This window comes from Gouania willdenowi, chromosome 8, assembly GCF_900634775.1.
Source record: "Gouania willdenowi chromosome 8, fGouWil2.1, whole genome shotgun sequence".
NCBI classification, from domain to species: Eukaryota; Metazoa; Chordata; class Actinopteri; order Blenniiformes; family Gobiesocidae; genus Gouania; species Gouania willdenowi.
This window is the reverse complement of record NC_041051.1, coordinates 3,569,301-3,590,074: the sequence shown is the minus strand read 5'-3', so window position 1 is coordinate 3,590,074 and position 20,774 is coordinate 3,569,301. Positions and strand designations below refer to the sequence as shown.

At 41.7% G+C, this 20,774-nt stretch overlaps 2 protein-coding genes across 4 annotated transcripts; one reads left to right on the top strand and one right to left on the bottom strand.

The window, feature by feature from the left end:
• The first annotated feature begins 2,430 nt into the window (after positions 1-2,430).
• s1pr5a (sphingosine-1-phosphate receptor 5a) lies at positions 2,431-5,185 on the top strand. 3 transcript variants are annotated; one of them, XM_028454693.1, is made up of 3 exons: positions 2,493-2,565; positions 2,823-2,863; positions 2,948-5,185. In XM_028454693.1, exon 3 carries the CDS (start codon positions 3,137-3,139, stop codon positions 4,337-4,339), a length of 1,203 nt encoding a protein of 400 aa, XP_028310494.1. In that variant the 5' UTR covers positions 2,493-2,565; positions 2,823-2,863; positions 2,948-3,136; the 3' UTR covers positions 4,340-5,185. The 3 variants fall into 3 exon arrangements, with proteins under 3 accessions (XP_028310493.1, XP_028310494.1, XP_028310495.1); XM_028454692.1 differs by lacking the exon at positions 2,823-2,863 and having other exon boundaries at positions 2,431-2,565; XM_028454694.1 differs by lacking the exon at positions 2,823-2,863 and having other exon boundaries at positions 2,501-2,565; positions 3,058-5,185.
• A 1,771-nt stretch (positions 5,186-6,956) lies between these two features.
• spc24 (SPC24 component of NDC80 kinetochore complex) lies at positions 6,957-20,200 on the bottom strand. Its single transcript, XM_028454695.1, has 6 exons — positions 20,122-20,200; positions 18,753-18,941; positions 17,574-17,718; positions 14,911-15,015; positions 7,917-7,993; positions 6,957-7,128 (listed from the first exon to the last, which is right to left on the bottom strand). Exons 2-6 carry the CDS (start codon positions 18,916-18,918, stop codon positions 7,022-7,024), a joined length of 600 nt encoding a protein of 199 aa, XP_028310496.1. The 5' UTR covers positions 18,919-18,941; positions 20,122-20,200; the 3' UTR covers positions 6,957-7,021.
• Between the last annotated feature and the right edge of the window lie 574 nt (positions 20,201-20,774).

Here is a 20,774-nt window from a genome sequence, read left to right as displayed (position 1 = left end):
CTAGACCGTTGGGTCCTAGACCGATGGGTCCTAGATCAATGGGTCCTAGACTGATGGGTCCTAGATCAATGGGTCCTAGATCAATGGGTCCTAGACCGATGGGTCCTAGATCAATGGGTCCTAGACCAATGGGTCCTAGATCAATGGGTCCTAGACCGTTGGGTCCTAGACCGATGGGTCCTAGATCAATGGGTCCTAGATCAATGGGTCCTAGACCGATGGGTCCTAGACTGATGGGTCCTAGATCAATGGGTCCTAGATCAATGGATCCTAGACCGATGGGTCCCGGCTGTGTGAACAAGTACTATTGAATGAAACACCACATTCAGTAATTATTACTGTTACAGATTGAGCATAATTTTCCTATTTCCACTTTTGATGATTAAAAAAAATGTTTAATGTTGTTAATTACATCTAAAATTACAATTACTTTGATACTTTCACCAAAGTAATATCATAATTAAGCTTAGGGGTCTGCCAAAATATCGATACGATGATATATCACAAGGTTTCGTCTCGCAATACGTTATCAATTCACTAGGTTTTTTTGTTTTTTAATTTTATTTAACTTTTTTTAATTGCAACATGTAAGACATGATTAACTATATATACATATATATATACACATGATACACAGATGATGGAGCACATACACAGTACACAGTGACGTGCCGTCAGGGTAGGCAAGGTAGGCAGTGCCTACCCAAGGGTGAATTGATATTTTGATTATTTAATTTTATATATATATATATATATATATATATATATATATATATATATATATATATATATGTATATATATATATATATATATATATTTTTTTTTTTTTTTAATTATCATTTAATTATAAATTATTTATTTTTCTATTTCCAATAGCCTACAGTACCTATAAGTTTGAAAGTGTCCGCATTTTGTGAGTTTCATAGCCCAAATTACTAAACAGCGCTATTTCCTGGAATAGCTGCAGTCTTTTTTTTTTTTTTTTTCGCTCCGCTGTAAGGCAGAGGGAGGCCACGCCCCCTCCCAAAGGCATATTGCTCTTCTGCCTCCGTTCTCATTGCGTGATTTTACGTGTTTGCGCATGCGCAGTCAGGTCCCCAAGCTGACAACCATTTACGTGTAAAGGCAGCGTAGAGAGCTGCCTTTGCACGTAACCGCGCTATGCTAAATGCTATACGTACTGTAAGTTCACAGTACATTAGTGAATAGATATCACGTGACCGCTGCTGCTACGTTCTCTAGCTAGTGGGCGGGATAACACTACAGTGTGGATGACAGCACTAGAGATGATAGAGAAACTTTGTTTTGAGGAAAAACGACAGCTTTTAAAAGATGGAGACCAACACCTGAGTTACCAGAGCTTCAGCAAAGGTAAAGTCAGAACATGTTTCATGCTTTTCACAGTGAATGGAACAAAAGGAAGGATTGACTTTGTGGATGCTCCTCACTGAGGCTGTTCTAAGTTGTTGTCATTTTCTCCGTGTTTCTGTGTTTCCAACACAAACAACGGATGCACTGCCGTGTCATGATACATATCTTGTTGGGAGAGTATGGAGGCTATATTTAATAATTGTTCATGTTTTTTTAATGGTGTTTATGATGTTGATTTTGTTAGATGGCTAAATGCTTGTTCATGTGGATCTTGTTGGGTTTTTTCTTTCTTATTATGAATTTTATATTTTGATAAGCACATTGAGATGACTTTGTTGGAAATTGCTTTATACAAATAAAATTGATTTGAATTGAATTAACACTTGCCAGCAGAAACATATGAAATTGTCATTGCCTACCCAACCCTAGTGGTCACGGTACATCACTGACAGTACAATGAGACAATAGGTGAGGAATGGATATTTAGACATTTACACTGTGTGTGTGTGTGTGTGTGTGTGTGTGTGTGTTACTTGGATGTCATTCATGTGAAATTACAATGTTTTGTAAATCCTGTGAAATGAATTCAGTGCAGTCAATAAATTTTTAATTTCTTCAGTAACAGATAATGTATTGTGGATGAAATTCCCTGTGATATATCGATTATTGTTGTATTGTGATAATATCGCAACCGTGAGGAAAAAATATGGCAATACATTGTATCGTGCGGTACCTGTCGATACCCAGCCCTATGTACTTGTACTTTTACTCAGTGATTAAGTTGAGTATGTGGTCCACCTGTGCACAGCGCACACAGCAGAATGAAATCACTGCTCGTTTACACAGAAACACACGTGACTGTGGTAATTACAGTTGTTTAGTGAAATCAGAGCCAGCTGTGCTACTCACAGTTTCCACTGTGGCTTTGCTGTTTCCAGGGTTCTGCTCAGTGTCTCTGTGGGAACATGCATGGATCCAACAACATCATTAGTTGTAAATCAGTGGCTTTCAGATGAAGCCAGGGTTAGGGTCAGGCTGAAGGATTGAGGAGGGGGAGGAGCTAACCCGGACGGGCCCACTGCCTGCTGCGTCCCGCCCTCACAGCCTCCCAGTCCCGCATGTTGCAGAGCCGCGGTGCGCACGGAGACACGTACTCTGCGTCCTTTGCAGCTGGATGAGATTACGTTTTAAAGGTGCGTGTGAACTTTTACCGACATTAGACCTGTTTTAGTCCCTAAAGTGCGGGGATGCGCCTTAGGCGTGTGCGCGCATTTTTTCAATGTGCTGCGTGTTTAAAATGATCCATTTGGCTTTAAAAACATTTGAGTTCTAAAGTTAGACATACACTTCAGAAACACTGTGCGCAATTACGCAGCGTCACGCACTGTTTGGATGTGAAAAGCTTTTATAGGAATTATTTCTACTTTCTTTCTTTGTTTTCCAACTGCAGAGAAGCCTGTTTTTGTTCTCCTACTAATTCATCATTTACAAGTCAGTAAAATAGCCCTCACGGTTTTATTGAAAGCTTTCTTTGATTTGTGGTTGTGTTTAATTCCTCTTTCTTGCTCCCCGTAGGGACTGGCTCAGCCCCATACTGAGCACTAAGGGTTTGGGGAGAAAAAGCTCAACATTGTGAATAAAATCCAGGATATATTTTTTAGTTTTTCTCTTTTCGCACCTTCCAGGAACTAAAGAATGCACAGCCAAAGGACTATATGAGCGTTTCACTGTGGATTTAAGTTGAATAGTGCCTCTCCTGGAACAATGACCACTGAGTCTTTGCGTGCTGCGTTTGCTGTTGTAACTCCAACTTCAGTCTCTTCCTCTCCATCTACGGGAATGCTGGGAATGTTCAGCGAGTACCAAAGCAACGCAGTCATTATTGAGCACTACAACTACACTGGCAAGCTCCAGAAGAACAAATACAAGGATGGACTCAAACCGGAGGCCATAGCTTTCCTGCTGGTCTGTCTCCTGATTGTTGTGGAAAATGCTGTGGTACTATTGGCCATTTGGAAAAATAAGAAGTTCCACATGCCCATGTACTACCTGCTAGGTAATCTGACGCTCTCTGACCTGCTGGCAGGCTTCACCTACATGGTCAACCTCATGACATCTGGTGCCAACACCTTAAACATGACCCCTGTGCTATATTTCCTCAGGGAGGGGGGCGTGTTTATCATGTTGGCGGCCTCTGTGATCAGTCTGCTGGCCATTGCCATTGAGCGCCACGTAACCATGGTGAGGATGAAACCATATCAGGCGGACAAACAGGGGCGGATGTTTGCCCTAATTGGAGTGAGCTGGGTTCTGTCGGTGTTCCTGGGGGTCCTACCCGTCCTGGGGTGGAACTGTATGGGCCACCTGCAGCACTGCTCCACTGTCCTCCCTCTCTACGCCAAGAGCTACATCCTCTTCTGCATCACCATCTTCAGCACCATCCTCTTGTCCATCGTGGTCCTCTACGTACGCATCTTTCGCATCGTCAAGTCCAACACCAAGCGCTTGGCTTCAGTTCCACAGCGAAAGGGTCTCTATCGTAAGTCGGAAAAGTACATGGCCCTGCTAAAGACCGTCACCATTGTACTGGGAGTCTTCATCGCATGCTGGTTGCCACTCTTCATCCTCCTACTGCTGGACTTCTTCTGTCCAACCAAAAGCTGTGAGGTCCTCTTCAAGGCGGACTACTTCCTGGGCATCGCTATGTTCAACTCTCTACTTAACCCCATTATCTACACGTTGACCAGTAAGGACATGAGGAAGGCTATCCTCAGGCTGCTCTGCAGACGCTGCCTTCTGACAAAGGACGGACACGTGAAGAAGATCGGGGTGCCTTTCCTGGAGTGCAGCACAAGTAAAGTGGATGCAGCTTCTCATAAACTAGAGGGATTGGAGACAACCATTTCCTCTGGGAACTTTTCCCCTCCCACCATTAAGGCCATTTATCCCCGGATCTCTAAGACATGATGAAGTGGTGCTTAGATCTGAACCTAAACCGTGACGCTGTACCTTACCTTCTCTTCCACCTATTGCCAAACTAAAAGAAGGACCTTTTCATGAAGAAAGACCATGTATTTTCTATGGGAAAAAGGCCAGTATTTGGAAGTGGAACTTCCTTCCGAGATGATCAAAACAGACATTTCACCCAATCGGTGTTTCCCAGAGGACCAACCAGAAGCAAGCATAGCATGTAATGACACATTATTACAGACATGAAGTCTCCACGCCCAGAAAACTGCTCCCAAAATGCTCTCATTTTACCCACGAGTTTTGGTCATCAGCGGTTATGGAGAAATGTCTGTGAGCTAAACTGAGAGGTTCACACGAGGCTGGGTGGAACAATCAACTAAACTCACATGTAATCAATCACACGTCAACCCTGAAGCAAAACATTAACTGGAAGATTTGTCCTAACTTTGTGGCAAAATCTTTGTACAGAAATGTAAAGAAAAACATATATTTACTCTTTGTGACGTGTGTGAATATCTATAACCTTTGTGAACTGTTAAATCCTCACTTAACTTATATATGCACTGAATAAAGATATGTGAATCATTTGTAAACAATGTTTTACTGCCCTTTAAACCATGTTGATCTTGTATTACCTCATGAATATTCATATACATAAGTATAGATGTGATCAGTTGTAACACTGTGGCCTACTGCTGACATGGGTATGTGCATGTTTCACACTGTAAAAGGCTAAAAAAGGATGAATTATTACTTTTACTCACCACAAGAGGAAAACCTCACACTAAAGTCACCCCTGTGAAGCTTAGAATGTTGAACATAAAAGTGCTACAGATTTTCTAATTTCAATATAAATGTACTTATTCATTTATTCATTTCAAAGCTACACAAGGGAAACATGTTTAGAACAGTTGAACTTTTCTCATTCTTTAACTGCATGAAACTGATTTTTATCTTCTTCTTGTCTTACATTTTCCATATTTGGATTTCTAACACGATTGCAGTCATTTTTTTCACAAATTGTGAAATCTGTTTTCTAAATCCCTGGAATTTCTCACACATAATCTCACAGAATTTAAGATAACTTGTCACAAATTCCAGGACTTTAGAAGTTAAGATCTAAAGGAAATGGTATTGGTGGCCTAATGTTATGCAGTTAGATCCTTATTCATTATTAACAGAACATTAAACTCCACATCCACCATTATAAGAAATACTTTATTTATCCCAGTGACAAAGTGTTACAATTGTAGGTTTAATTTGGATTTTATTGTGATGATGCACTCATTTCCAAACTTGTTAATGTGATTTTATTTGATGTGTGGGCTTAGTGCTCCACCTGCAGGAATCCACAGGTACTGCCTCCGTTTCTAATATTTGATTATTATTAGCACAAAAACACAGATCTGACTTTAACAACTAAAAACTATTATCGGCATATGTGGACATTGAAGAAACTTCGTAATGCTAATTCCCTTTAAGTTTGATCACAGCATTATGATTAAAGTAGTAATGTATGGTTATTGTTTCGTGTGACTTAGTCTCTAAGGTAAGTTTATTCTTCAGTTCTTGATGAGCGATTGAATAGCTTTTGTTTGAATCTAGGGTTGAAACCATATCTGCATGGTGGTCTATGTACTTTTATTTATTGTTTTTGCTGGACTGTGGTTGAAATCAAATGTTGCGGTACGTTTTTGCTACTTTAGAAAATTCAGCACAAATGGAACAATAATTAAGTGTTGTTACATCCCTTAATGAACCCTTAAATATTAATTAATTACAATTATGACAATTATAATTGTAATCAAAGTTGTATGTTGCTGGTGTAATTGTAAATGAGTTCAGATAATTGACTTTGTAATTGTAAATGACTCTGCAACCCTGAAAAGGAGCCAATGGGTCATTAAATGGATGTATTTGAAACTGAATCTGTATAAAAACTGTCATTTACAATTTAATTAAACACAAAACTACAGTTCTATGTTGGTAGTTAAAAATAAGGCAAATATGTTTCATATCAAGTTTACCTGTTGGTGCTCTTGAGGATTATTTTACCATTTAAAAAAATACATTTAGGGATATACAGACAGAAAAAATGCTGAGACGCCCACACAAAAAGATTAAGACCAATATTTTCAAGGTAACCAATAGATGAGAAACTAATTAGATTATAGATAATATTTCTTAGTGTATTTTAAAGCTGATTTAAGACATGGGTTAAACTGAGCTGTTAGCATTAGAGATGCTAACAGAAGGCTAACACTAGAGGAAGGTTACGTTTAATAAGGATTATTTATTGAACTTAAATAACTTAAAACATAAATTTAATTGACTTTCAGGGGAATTAATCTTTTTAACTTTAATTGGAAAAAATGCTGATCAAAGTAATGGTAATTGAAGATGTAATTGTAATTTAAAAATAGAATTGTGTCCTTTATTCTCACCTGTATCCTTTATTCTTTTTAGATAGTTTTTTCTTTAGCTTCTTGTTTATTTCATCACAATATTTCCTCTTTTCCTGTGCGTTACCTTGTCTTGTCTTTTTTTATTTTGCTGTCATGTTCCTACCAGATGAATAAAGAAAATTCTACTCTATAATTAAGTCCAACTCTGGTAGTGAACAACCAACCACAGGTTTTGATTTTATTGTACAGATTACATGAAACATGACATCACATTCTACCACTGAGTGCTCACAAAGCCCCACAGCTGCTCACTGATGTCAGCCCGTGATTGGGTGGAGGAGTCCATGCTGATGGGGGTTGCCAGGTCTGCACCATAGTGTACTAAGAAGAAAGGACAGTGTTTTCATTAGAACAGCAGGAATTACAAAACTACTTTAAAAAAAAAAGGAAACATGCTAACAGTTGTTATTTGCTAATAAAGAAATCTCCTCTTTGCCAGATATTTGCCATTATCTAATCAGAATTATTTACACTTTAAAGACATAATTATTGATTATATTTCAAAGAAATGGTGATGAAATCTGAATGAAACTCAGTGGAACTGAAGGACGATGGGGATCTTCTGATTTTTGAACGTGATCCAGAATCCCTAAATCGTTCTGGATCCCCTTTAAAACGTAATGGAATCTTCCGTAATGAAGTCTTTCTTTGGTTAAAATTTTGTCAAGATCCGTGACGTACTTTAATATAATCCTAACCAGACAAACAACGTAATAAACAAGAGCACTTAGAGCCATATTATGATATCATGTATATTATCACAGTTATAGAGCCATTATTATCCACACTTTAAGGTACAGTAGGTCCAAATGCGTGTCACCCCATGTTTCTAAATGAATCATGCACAATCAGATCTGTTTCAGGAGAAACTGTGTAGTAATAAGAAACTAACCCCACATAAGTTACATTTCATAATGATCGGTCATAAGAGTTTATTCAACTGGCCTAGAATCATATTCTATATATTGATCTGATCATCCCTAAAATCTAATCACTTCTTAATTGTCACGTTTCAATATGTTCAGAATCCATCCATTCGTTTTTGAGTTAGTTTGTTCACAAACGAACAAATAAATAAAGTAATAAATCAACAGATAAATAAAGTTTACCTGCTTGTAGAATGTTGGGTGCAGTGTCGTATTCCCACCTGATCTTAGTGATCTTATGGTACAGCTGGGCCACGTGTCTGTTGACGACAAGAAGAAGAAATATTCTCACTTATAAAGCCCTAAATGGACAGGCACCAGTCTTACTCAAGGAGCTTGTAGTGCCATACAATCCCCCCAGAACACTACGCTCTCAAAATGCTGGACTACTCGTTGTTCCATTTGTCTCTAAAAGTAGTATAGGAGGAAGAGCTTTCAGTTATCAGGCCCCACTTCTCTGGAACCATCTACCAACCACGGTTCGGGGGGCAGACACCCTCTCTACCTTTAAGGTTAGACTCAAAACATTCCTCTTTGATAAAGCTTTTAGTTAGGAACCAGCTCATAGCTCATAATTAAGATGCAATAGGCATAGACTGCCGGGGGGGGGGGTCTGGCATACTCGGTTGGAGAGAGGTTGGAGAGGGCGTTAAGAGAGAGGTCATTTAGGTTAGAGAGGGACCGGAGAGGGTCCCATTCCTCTCTCAAACACTCCCTCTATGTCTGCTTCTTCCCTTGTGTGTTTGCTCCTGTACTCCTTCTGGCTTTTGTCTTGCAGGTCCGTGGGATCCTCAGTGTGGAGTTACAGAGTCTCAGCGGCTCTGTCTCCACCCTTTCCTCTGCACACACCCAACACAGCATAACGTGGATGGCTGTTCATCATAGGAATGGGATCCACACAAGGTTCCTGCTGCTTAACAGAAGGTTTTCCTTGCCGCCATGATGAATTCATGTGTGGTGTGGGATACATATGTGTGTGTATATACGTATATATGCATATGTGTGTATCCATAAAATGAAGAGTCCGTCCCTAAGACTGCTCTACTGTAAAGTGCCTTGAGATACCATTGGTTATGATTTGGCGCTATACAAATAAAAGATTGATTGATTGAAATATTAGAGCTGGAGGAGAAGCTTCTGACAGTGGTTCTCAACCTTGGGGTCAGGACCCCATTTGGGGTTGCCTTCAAGTAACTAGGAATATTTTCTGAACAATTTGAGCCCATCTTCGTTTCTTTTTAGCCTTTTTCAGCAACTGCACCAAACTCATCATTTTAACCTATTTTCTTCACTTTTTCTTGCCATATTTTTGCTCCTGTTAATGTATTTTTGCTACATTACTGCCTTTTCTGACTGTCTTTTCTGTGCATTTTTTCCACTTTCCAGACATTTTCAGCACTTATAAACCCTTTCCGCCACTTTTACACATAATGTCACACATGTTAGTTAACCCATTATTGCCACTTTTAACCTTTTTTCACCATATTTCATGATTATTTTTTTCCATTTTCCATTTTTTAACCACATTCACCATTCGTCATGTCCGTTATTTGAGTTTAAACTAATTGTTCCAATATTGACACTTTGAACCCTTTTTACCACTGTTTCAGTCTATTTTTGTCGACTATAATTTGCAACTTTTAACCAATTTCTGTGGTTTTTAAAATCCCATTTCACCACCTTTTCCCCCATTTTTGGTCACATTGAATCCATTTTATTTGTGATTAAAACCAGGATTTACATCTTTAAGATGACTATAATAATAGTGAACGTTCCTGGATAACAGTGGATATTATTCAGATGAATAATAGTCTCCACATGACTGTTCTTCAATGTTCATGTCTGTGTTCAACCACCTTCAGCTACAGTGGGGGTCCCCGCTCTCTGGAACCTTTATTTTGTGGTGACATTATGTGGAAAAGTGGTGGAAAGGGTTTATAAGTGCTGAAAATGTCTTGAAAGTGGAAAAAATGTGCAGAAAAGGCATTGAAATGTGAAGTAAAAGTGTAAGAAATGGGAGTAATGTAGCAAAAATACATTAAAAGAAGCAAAAGTATGGTGAGAAAAAGTGTGGAAAATACAGTAGGTTAAAATGTGGTGAATTTGGTGTAGTTGCAGAAAAGGGATAAAATAAGCAAAACTGGGCTCAAATTGTTCCAAAAATATTCTTAGTGAAGTGATCTGGCAACCCCCTCCCAGTGTCTCACAACCCCAAATGAGGTCCTGACCCCACGTTTGAGAACTTTAGTTTATGTATATAACCCCGGTTCTCTGAGCAATATGAGTGAGATGTCTCACTATGGGATGCGACCTCTGTCTGCATTCCTCAGAAGCATTTATTTTCTTTCTCTTTCTGCTGGCCTGGCTGCATCTGCGGGCCCAGGGCAGTTCCTGGGCTTGCAGTAGCGTTTTTTTTTTTTTGAACATATACTGGTATACGATGCACTGGCACGCCTTGGGATGTGGGATAAAACTCATACTGGGCTTAACCTTAGACACGTTAATCCCAAATACCGGTTTCAGGTACTACCATTCACACATTCCTCCTGTCCACAGCCACCACCATTATAGCTAAGCTTCACACTTGTCACCATAGTGGCTGGATTACACAACATAATAAGCACAATATATTCTACAACCTCACATCTCACCCTCACTGCAAAACAGTCTATTCTTCCCCCCCTTTTCTATTTCCTGTCTTGAGTCTCTCCTCCCTGCTCCCTTTCCCCTCCCCTTCCCCCTCCCCCTCCACTTAGGTGTAACACTGCTCTGCCTTTTTATATCCTCCCTATAATAAAAGATTTCTTACCCTTCCTTAGGGAGGGCTGGTGATGGTCACAATTAAGCAATAAAATAAATCAATGTATTTTATTGCAATAACAAAATATGCATTGCTGTCTCATAATGATTGCACTTCCTGTGGTGTTGACCTTTGACAGCATGTGCAGACAAGTAAAAAAAAAAAAAAAAAAAAAAAAAAAAAAAAAGAAGCATTTATTTCATTCTGCCAATCCTGATTGGCTGGTGAAGTGCACACCAAATAAGCACCTCTTCTCCTCGTTCGAGCAAACAGGGTAGTCTGGTGAGACATCTCACTCATATTACTTATAAAACCGTGGTTATATACGTAACCTAAAGATCTATTTCATAATATTTCAGGAGATGTCTCACTATGGGGTATGGGGTAGTGCATCGAGTGGTACCAGCTCCCAGGGCAGAAGTCTGATCACATCAGGATGGTAAAACCACCCGTGCCACGTACGGAGCGGAAACCTCCAGCATGTAAAAGCCGACAAACGTGAGGGGCGATGTCCAACACGCAGCTGCACAGATGTCCTGAACAGACACTCTCCTGAACAAAGTCCAGGATGTGGCAAGACCCCAAGTCGAGTGTGCACGCAGACCCATAGGCGGCTGTAGACCCTGACACGAGTAAGCCAAAGCAATAGCCTCCACCACCCAGTGTGACAGGCGGTGCTTAGTAACAGGCTTCTCCTTACAGGGATTGGCACAGGAGACGAACAGCTGATCGCTCCTCCTGAGGCTCGTCGTCATATCTATATAAGTGCGGATCGCACAAATTGGACATAACACATTCAGCCGCTGCTCGCCCTGTGAGGCAGAAAAGGTTGAAAGGTAAATGTGAGAACACAAGCCCACAACCTTCGGCACAAAGGCCATGTTGGGTCTCAGGATGATCCTCGTATCACCTGGGAAAAGCTGAGCGCACGACAGATGAACCGAGAGCGCATGGATGTCACCGAACCTCTTGGCCGAAGCCAGAGCCAGTAACAAGACAGCCTTAAGAGAGGCGAACTTCAGGCCCGCCTCCTCTAGTGGTTCGAAAGGAGGACGTTTAAATCCACCAAAACCACCGCCAGATCCCACAGTGGCACCAGTGGTCTGGCCTACATGCTCCCTTCATAAACAGGCAGATCAGCGGGTGTTGACTGGCCGACCTATCCCCAAAGCCAACGTGACAAGCGGTGATCTTGGAGACCACCTTCCTGAACGTAACGATGCCCATAGGCACCCCGTCCGTCAGGAAGCCCGGGGCATGCCACACTGCACTCTGGCATAACCAAAACCCTCCGTGTGCCATGACGTACAGGATCAAGCCCATGTGAGTGCACCCACAGTTAGAAATTCCTCATGTGAAGGCAACCAAGGCGGATCACAAGGATGGCCGAAGCATCGACCCGAGTAAACAAAGACACAATCTGAACTTAACAGATGCCAGACACGCCCCGCACATCTTCATCCACTCCAGTGAAACACGCTCTTTTCCGCATTCACCACAAATCCCACATTTGTGGTGAATGATCCACGCTCTGGTGTACCCACTGAGAGAGGAGCCCTACACAGAGAGATGGCGCCCTCTCTCAGAGGCAGACCGTAAGCAACCGGAGAGCCCAAAAGTGGCATGACAGTGCCCCCTGTTAGAGGCCGCCCGTACAGCCCCCTCGTGGCAGTGGGCCGTTTATCACCAGAGGGCCCGTCCACAGCGCAGTGGAGCCTTCTGCTGGCGGCCGCCCAACCAACAACAGAGGAATTTCCTGCACAGCGGAGGCACCCCCTGCCAGTGGAACAGGGTAACACCCCCGGAGCGAACACACACCGCTCGCTCTAGGGGACAGGGTGACGACGGGGAAACTGCCATTCCTGACCAGGAAGGGGCCTGAGCCTCCCTGCGAGTGGAAATAACTGGACCCTCCACCACTATTGTGGCTGACATTGATTTCACATGATGTGCCCCTTGCCTTTGGCTGGGGCGTGAGCGATGAACACATCACTCTGTTTTGAATATATGTGTGAGTGTGTGCTTGTGGACATGTGGGGCGGGGGGGGGGGGGCATTAGCTTTATTATTAGAGGAGAAGAGTGGTCAGACAGTCTTTCTCTTCCTCCTAGACTACTGCGTGCGCTGTGCCTGTGTAGGTTGTGCCGGCGCAGCATCGGCCGTCGGACCTGTGGAGTTCCTGGGCCAGGTGGGCGGAGCTGGTCGGGGAACGAAAGGTCTCACCGCGGACCCTGGAGAGCAGCCTGAGGGAAAGCCCCTCGTTGCACCAGTGGAGATGTGAGCGGGGGTTTCCTGGGGAGGCAGAAGCGGAGAGCCTCATCGTCTCTCTTTTTCTCCTCTCAGTGCCCTGGGCATCCAGGATGACAACACTCCAATGTTACCCACAACCATGTTACCCATCACCTTCCCCATGGCCTGCACATCTCCTCCATTGTCGCCGGGTCCTGAGACAGGGCAAAATCCTCATAGAGTTTGGCCTGATAGGCAGTGAGGAGAGAGTGGACATTCAGCGCCCTGACTGAGAGTGCAGCGGCTGCATATGTCCTACCAGACAGGTTTGACTGGAGACGGTCCTCTCTGGACGGCAACACAGGCCCACAAAGAGACACACCAGGCTGTCGAGGGAGCAGGTGAGCTGCAATGAGGGGCTCAACCGGCGGCATGCAAAGTAGTCCGAGGCTCTCCATCGTCTCACAGTTGAGGGATGAGGCACGTGACACAGGGTTTTTCCCGGTGAATGGATGGTCCTTCCAGGGGCGCGCAACCTCAATGAGCAGCTCAGGGAAGACAGGAACGACCTGTCTCGGAGCGCTGTGTAAAAAAGGAAGCTTCTTCCCTTCTTAGCGGGACCTGGTGGTTTAAGTCACTACGGTGGGCCATGGAATGGCCAGCCAGGCCGCAGTTTGCTTACACACGTCCACCGTGTTCAGGCTGGGAGGATAGGAGACGGGCATGGAGCCCTTCATCTCCTCCTGAGAGGCAAAAGAGGCAGCACGAAGCTTGCCCCGAGCCGGGGTGATGAAAGGTTCATCCTCCTTGTCCACACCCGAGGGTGGGTCAGAGTCCTAATCAAACTTTCCACAGTCAATCATGAGGACATCCTTGTGAAGCGGGGAGGGGGTCGCCAGGTCGAGGTGGGAACCCCAGCTGGAAACCTGAGCAGCTGCAGTGTCCATCAGCGGAGTCTCTACCTCATCCGCCTCTACAAAGATGTCGTGAGGAGGGAAGGAGTCCTGCTCGGACTGGCCAATCTGGCGTGCCAGCCTTCCGTGGAGGCTCCATGCGTTGAACGCAGCGTAGTGCTGGCACGAGCCCGGAGACTCGACCGCCACATGGGCATGTTCCAGACCCAGGCAGCTGGGGCAGACTTCGTGCTTGTCTTTGGCGGAGATTTGACCCCCACATGGACAGAGGCGAGCCCCAGAGCAACCCGCTCCCTCGGTGAGAGGAGATTTAGTCTCCATCACTGCGTGACGCAGTCAGGAGAGCAGGTGGCTTAGCAAGCGCTACCACGAGGTAGCTAGCACAGGTGCAAGCAGGGATGCAGGCCAACGTGTGCTGGACCGTCTGAGATGTCGAGGACAGCGTTGGTTTCTTTCGAGACAGCAGCTTCTGTTTTAGTCTGAAGCTCGGCCACCATAGTATCAGGAGCTGGAGCCGGGCTACACATTTTTGTGAGAGCCCAGGGGGAGAACCGACGTAGGCACTGGCCCGTAGGCACCGAAGGCAGTGGGACCAAGATGACAGCGAGGTGTGCTGAGGTCAACACACCGGCCTTGTGGCAAGGAGCATGCAGCGGCGATAACGCCAGTGTGAAAGAGCAACATGATGGAAGGAGCCTTCAGCCGGAGCTGAGGCTCGGAGGTTCACTACCTTTCGGCAGCAAAGGAAAGCACCTACGAAGCAAAGCAAGGTAAGAGTCGTTTTCTACCCACTTCTCGACCAGTTGTGGTCCAGAGCAGGCGCTATTCCTGTCAGCGTCCGGCGACTGAAATAAAGAAAATCCGCCTGTGGACAGTTAAACTGGCAAAAGAAAACGCGAGATAGCTGAGAGGAGAAGAGGTGTTTGAATGGTGCGCGTCTGTCCGTGTCCTCCTTTTATAGGAGGTGGGTCTCCCCCTCGCGGACGGACACGCTTCACCGGCCAATCAGGATTGGCAGATTGAAATAATGCTTCTGAGGAATGCAGACAGAGGTTTCCTCTCGTAGTGAGACATCTCACAAAATATTATGAAATAGAACCCGTTTTAACCTGTACAGATTAACTATAACGTCATCAGAAATGTTCATGTATTCAGCAAACACAACACGTCACACAACCCTGATAAAAAGCATGGTGTAGATTTTCAAAGTAAAGTAAATTGTAGATGACACTCACAGGGCAGACGGGATAATCTCAGTGGTGTCTTGGTCCACCTCGTTCTGTTGAGTCTTCAGTTCATGATCAGCGTTTCTCACACTCTCCAGCTCTCGCTGCAGAAACCTGCGTGCACGTTAAGGATGCAACACGCTCTACACATGTGCATGTTAAAGATGTAACATGCTCTACATGTGTGCACATGCATGACGTTAGACAACCATGCGTTTTTCTGCATCAGCTCCTTTAGTTAATGTGTCTAAATCATGAGCATTTCCTTAATTTGTGTCTTAAGATCTTTCTTTAATTGTACACGCGTTCACTCCAAATAAAATAGGCAGTGTCTAGCCGTATGGTTGCCGTATCAATATATCGACATTCTATCTGTACGCTGCACCCCTCATTGGCCAGTTTAGGTCATGTGACTCAGACTAACCCTAACCTAATCATCACACACTCCTTAAATAACCCTTAAATCCTTGTGTCACACTGTGTAGTTTGCAGTTGTGACATCATTGCACATATTTGTACACACAAGACATCCATACTAATAAAAAATGTACATAAACACTTTTGGCTTCACAATTAAACTAGTTTGTTGTTTCAAGTTGCAGTTATTGATTAATTTCATCTGCATTTGTTACAATCATGTTTAAATAAGTCATGTTTAAAGGTAGGGTAGGCAATTTTTGAAAGCTAGCATGATTTTGAATATAGCCTCCCCGACGGCTCTGCCTCCCGCCCCTGCGTGCTCCGTCTCACTCACATGCATGCTCACAGCTGCTGCAGAAGAGCTCAGCTCATCGCTTGTATTGTGTAGAAACTACGCTGTCTCATGTCTCATTTAGCAGTAAGTAAACAAAACTTTACCATTATATATACGTGTTTTCACTCTCCGATAACACAACCTTGGCTACAGCCTGAAAAATTGGGCCCAAGACAAAAAGAAAAATGGTTAAGAAACCGCATGGAGGCCCTCCAGAACCTGATCCGGGTTTGGAAGAGGTCAAGGAGATGATACGCGAGGGTCTACGAAACTTCAAAGACGGTCTAGCTGCCGAGATAAAGTCATTGGAAAAGACGCCGGAAAAATCACTGGAAAACCTTTAAAGTGAAGCAAAGGTACTGAAACAGCAGAATGAGAGGAATGCTGAAGAGATAAAACTGTTGAACGCGAGGGTTGAAGAGCTAGAACAAAAGGAAAGAGAGAAAGATGTCATCATCACAGGCCTAAAGATAATACCCAGGAGTTACACGAGTGACGAACAAACCAAATCGATTGAACAACAGGTCATTGACTACTTGGAGTCGAAGGACATTAACCTGAACCCTGACAACATCAACTCCTGCCATCTCCTGTCAAAGAGAAATGATAACAGAGCTGTAAAAATCACCTTCACGAATGTGAAATTTAAAGGACAACTACTGAAGCAAGGCAAAAAACTGAAGGAAACGAAGGTTTTTATTAATGAAAACTTGACAAAACAAAACGCAAGCATTGCATGGAAGGCACGCCAAATAAAAAAGGAGGAAAGATTCTAAAGACGTGGACGAAAAACTGCAGGATTTATATCACACCACTGAGAGAAGAGAACGGAAAACCGATATTCATCAAAACGATGGAAGACTTGGGAAAATACGAAGGATCCACCTAAAAAACAACATTACTGATGGCAATCACGGACATGGACCCAAATCTATATAAACACTGGAAACAAAAACTCAGACTGTGATTATTTCACTGACACTGAATTCAATGTGGAAACCAAGAGTAAAAAAGGTCTGTCATTTATTCATTTCAATTGCTAGGTGGTGGGGTGATTAAGGATTACATTACTACCTTCCTTATGAACTAAGACATAGTAATGTGTTTATACAAGAAAGCGTTAAATATAACAGTGGAAAATACAACACTGCCAATAGAACTAACAACAGCTGGAATAACCTTGACGTAGAGACAAAACAAGCTGCAAACTTGTGTGTCCAAAAGAGACATTCCCGAGTGGTGACGTCATGGATGAAAAGGGAAAAACCTTTCGAACAACTTCGAAAGAAGATGAACTTTTCTTGAACTGGAGGAATGCAAACACCGTCTGGCAGGGAACAAGGCCGACACGAACAACGATAGAGAGGAGGAGGAATAAAAAAAAAAAAATTAAAAAAAAAAGACAACTGACTACAGATGAGAATAAATCCTACACAAAAAAGGACTGTTCAGAACAATCTAAGAATGTTTGACCAAACCCATGTAAATTTTCGATGTACAAAACAGGGGACGGGACCTCGATAAGCAAACTGCTTCTCTCATCTCCTTTTTCGGCATGTACAAAAAAAAAAAAAATGTAAAAAAAAAAAAAGTGAATGTAACCATGTCGGAAATAAACTGAATAAATAAATAAAATAAAATATATGTATATTCCATTGGTCAAAGTTATTACAGGTTTACAAATGCTGCAGATGATAGATTTTGTTCGTTCCTTTTTCAGAGCACATGAGATCTTAATTTCTGTTGGGACATAAGGACAATTTCAACCAAAAACTTAAAAAGTGTATCTGGAGGAAATCGCCTACCCTAGCTTCAAGTAATTTCCTCCTGGGATCATTAAAGTATATTCTGATTCTAAATCTATACATAGATATGATTTATTCTTTCAAGGTATTTTCACTATATGTTTGATGGATACTGTATCTCTGAGTCAGTCATTTGACCCTTGGCCGTGCACCGTCTGAGCTGCTCCTCCAGGCTCTCCAGCTGCCTCTCGTTCTCCTTCTTCTCCTTCTCCGTGTCCAGCAGCGTCTGACCCACATTCTCTTCAATACGAGCCACGTCTGCAGCACACGCACAATTATTACACATGAAATGTAGTGGAAGCTGAAAAATACAGTAGATGAGGACTTTATGTGAACTAGGGCTGTACACTACCATACAATTCACTATTTACACACGTCATGACACATTATATTCTGATACTAAATATTCAGGGCTCGACACCAACTTTTCCAGTTGTAGCACTGGTGCAGCACATAATTTGGTCGCACCCTTTTTTTGAACGGGGGGGGGGCTGTGTACAGCATAGCCATGCATGCTGATGAATAGTTGACTTAACCGTACCGTAGTTTTGTATGAAGTAAAGATTGACAATGACTCGAGATATATTTGCTAAATGTTTTAATGTTTTAGTGCCAATATTAAGTTTTTCTGCAACAAGCAGTCACTGAAATAACAGGTTATTTATTTTATATAATTTTAAAAGAAGACGTAACAATTTTTTTTAATTGACAGCAAAGCATAACAACAGGTTCCATGTATTATGCTTTTTTTTATTTATTTTGCAGAAATGCTGTGCTTGAATTAACTTAACAGTAGCATAACCCTCTTCCCCTGGTCAGGGGTCTGCAACCTTTACTCTACCAGGAACCATTTAACCTCATCTCACCTGGATTAAAGTCCTGGAGCCAAAAAATACCTTCTCAATGAAGACAATACAGTGTATTAAATTATATACAGTTAAAATTATGTAGAATAATGTTTGATTTAATTTGATGTGATTTATATTGATCATGTAAATGGAAACTTTAAAATAGTTTAAAATAAAATAAATTGACTTTAAATTCTTACACATCTCAGTTTACATGAACACAATGTTATATAAAGAAGATTTTTTTAGTTATAATGTATTTGAAAGGCTACAAAAAGTGGTACGATAATTGCACAGTGAAATGTCGTGATAAATCGCTGAATCCATTTTTTCTTACACCCTGAATGTGAACACAACCTGCAATAAAATGTTGAAACCGACCAATAAGCGGCAAAAAACAGAAAGTGTAGTTGGGGGTGAATGAAAGTGCATTATTGATCAGACCTTTTAGAATGTGGATGAGTGTTTGTGCCGTGTGTGTCTGCTGATCAAACAGCTCCTGGTGCTCCTGCTTCACACGGCTCAGACTCTCCAGCTGACTGCTGTTGATGAAGCCCACCAGAGCCTCTCCAGTCTCCTCCAGGTCCTGGAACTTATGGCCCTGAGCCATGGCACGCCACACGTCTGATTGATCTAAAAAGCAGGTCAGGACACACGTCAGTCTCCAACAAAAGCCATCTAACACAAGAAGGGACATATTTAAAAAGCACTCCTTATTTCATAATCCACACCAAAAGATTCTCATACTTTACAGCAGGCCCGATATATAGGCCCCTCCCTCTTTTCACTAGGTGCATTAATGTATAGTTATATCAATGCACTGTAATATCTTTCAACACCTTATTTAATCAAAATCAAATCAAGCTTTATTGTCATTTTGCTGAACATACAAATTAGTGCAGACAAAATGAGATAACGTTAAAAACATACACATCTCCTTCAATGACACATCACGGCTCGAGACTGCGACCAAGATAGTCGCATATGCGAGTATATGTGTTGATCACATGATCATGTGTTATCAAATTCAAGTTATTTTTTGTAGCCTTTCAAATACATTAACTATAAAAATATTCTTTATATAACATTGTGTTTATGTAAACTGAGATGTGTAAGAATTTGAAGATGAAAGATATTGTTTTATTTCTTGATGTCAATTTATTTTTTTTAAACTGTTTTTAAGTTTCCATTTACATGATCAATAGAAATCACATCAAATTAAATCAAACATTATTCTATATAATTTTAACTGTATATAATTTAATACACTGTATTGTCTTCATTGAGAAGGTATTTATGGCTCCAGGAGGAGATAATCCAGGTGAGATGAGGTTAAATGGTTCCTTGTAGAGTAAAGGTCACAGACCCCTGACCAGGGGAAGAGGGTTAGGAGACCCCACTATCAGAGCTGGACCCTCTGAATTTAATTCCATAAGGTGAAACAATGCAGATGCTAAGTTGGTTATGCTACTGTTAACTTAATTAAAGTACAACCTTTCTGCAAAATAAAAAAACGAACATGTAACCTGTTGTTATGCTTTAATTTTATTTTTTTAAAGTTACGTCAATCTTTACTTCATACAAAACTACGGTACACCAGTTAAGACATTGTCTTGTTTTAAATACATAAACAATTTTATATTTGTCAGCAACAGCCAGAAGCCGTGTAGAAAACTGTCTCTTAAATATGAGTAAAGATATATTTTCATAGAAATCTTATTATTGTTCCTTTATCGACGGTTTTAAAGTTTATATATTTATAATAGTTAATAGTTCATAACTGTTGTAGTTTAAATGAGAAAAGCAAACGTACCGGTTGTTGTTCAAACGCTGCAGCGCGCGCCTCATTAGGCTGGTTTCCGGTTGTCAGCGCCACGTGCTGTATCGGAGGAGAACTTCACAATAAAACAACACTTCATCGAACTTAAGCTTCTGATTTTTCCCTGGAACCTTTAATTTGTGGTGAGAAAACACTGATCTAATGCGTCTTATTCAGGAATCCTGACATTGGCCACTTAAGATGAGCTTTTTACACATTTTGTGTACGTGTAGTGCTAGTAGTATAAAACCATTATTAAACAAAGTGATAGGTCCCACTTTTACCTGGTTTTAAAATTAAAATCATAACCCTGTGTCATACTTGGAGGAAGTTTCTGTTCACTGAGAGCTTCAATTAGAACTTTGGATACAAATCTTTAATGATATCCCAAATGTTTGTCTGAATGTATCTGAATTAATTTACACAATTCATTCATCGTAATTTACGCATCTCAAATAAACTTTAGTCTTGGTTAATGTGGGAAGTTGATCAAATATGATTTTTTTATAAGCAATTCAAAGATTTCACTAGAAATTATTTTAGGTTCTGAACTCTCTTCGTTTCTGATGAATAATGTTTTGATAGCATTTCTTTCATCATATCTTTTCTCTTACCTGCAAAATTATTATTATTAAGTGTTTTGTTCT

What these genes read in the sequence shown, in the direction of transcription:
- s1pr5a (XM_028454692.1), top strand. Translation starts at nt 3,137, where the DNA reads ATGACCACTGAGTCTTTGCGTGCTGCGTTTGCTGTTGTAACTCCAACT.
- spc24 (XM_028454695.1), bottom strand. Translation starts at nt 18,918, where the DNA reads ATGGCTCAGGGCCATAAGTTCCAGGACCTGGAGGAGACTGGAGAGGCT. An exon ending in GAGATTATCCCGTCTGCCCT is followed by an intron (nt 7,994 to 14,910) that starts GTGAGTGTCATC and finishes TGTCGTCAACAG; the next exon opens with ACACGTGGCCCAGCTGTACC. An exon ending in ACCCAACATTCTACAAGCAG is followed by an intron (nt 7,129 to 7,916) that starts GTAAACTTTATT and finishes CTTTCTTCTTAG; the next exon opens with TACACTATGGTGCAGACCTG.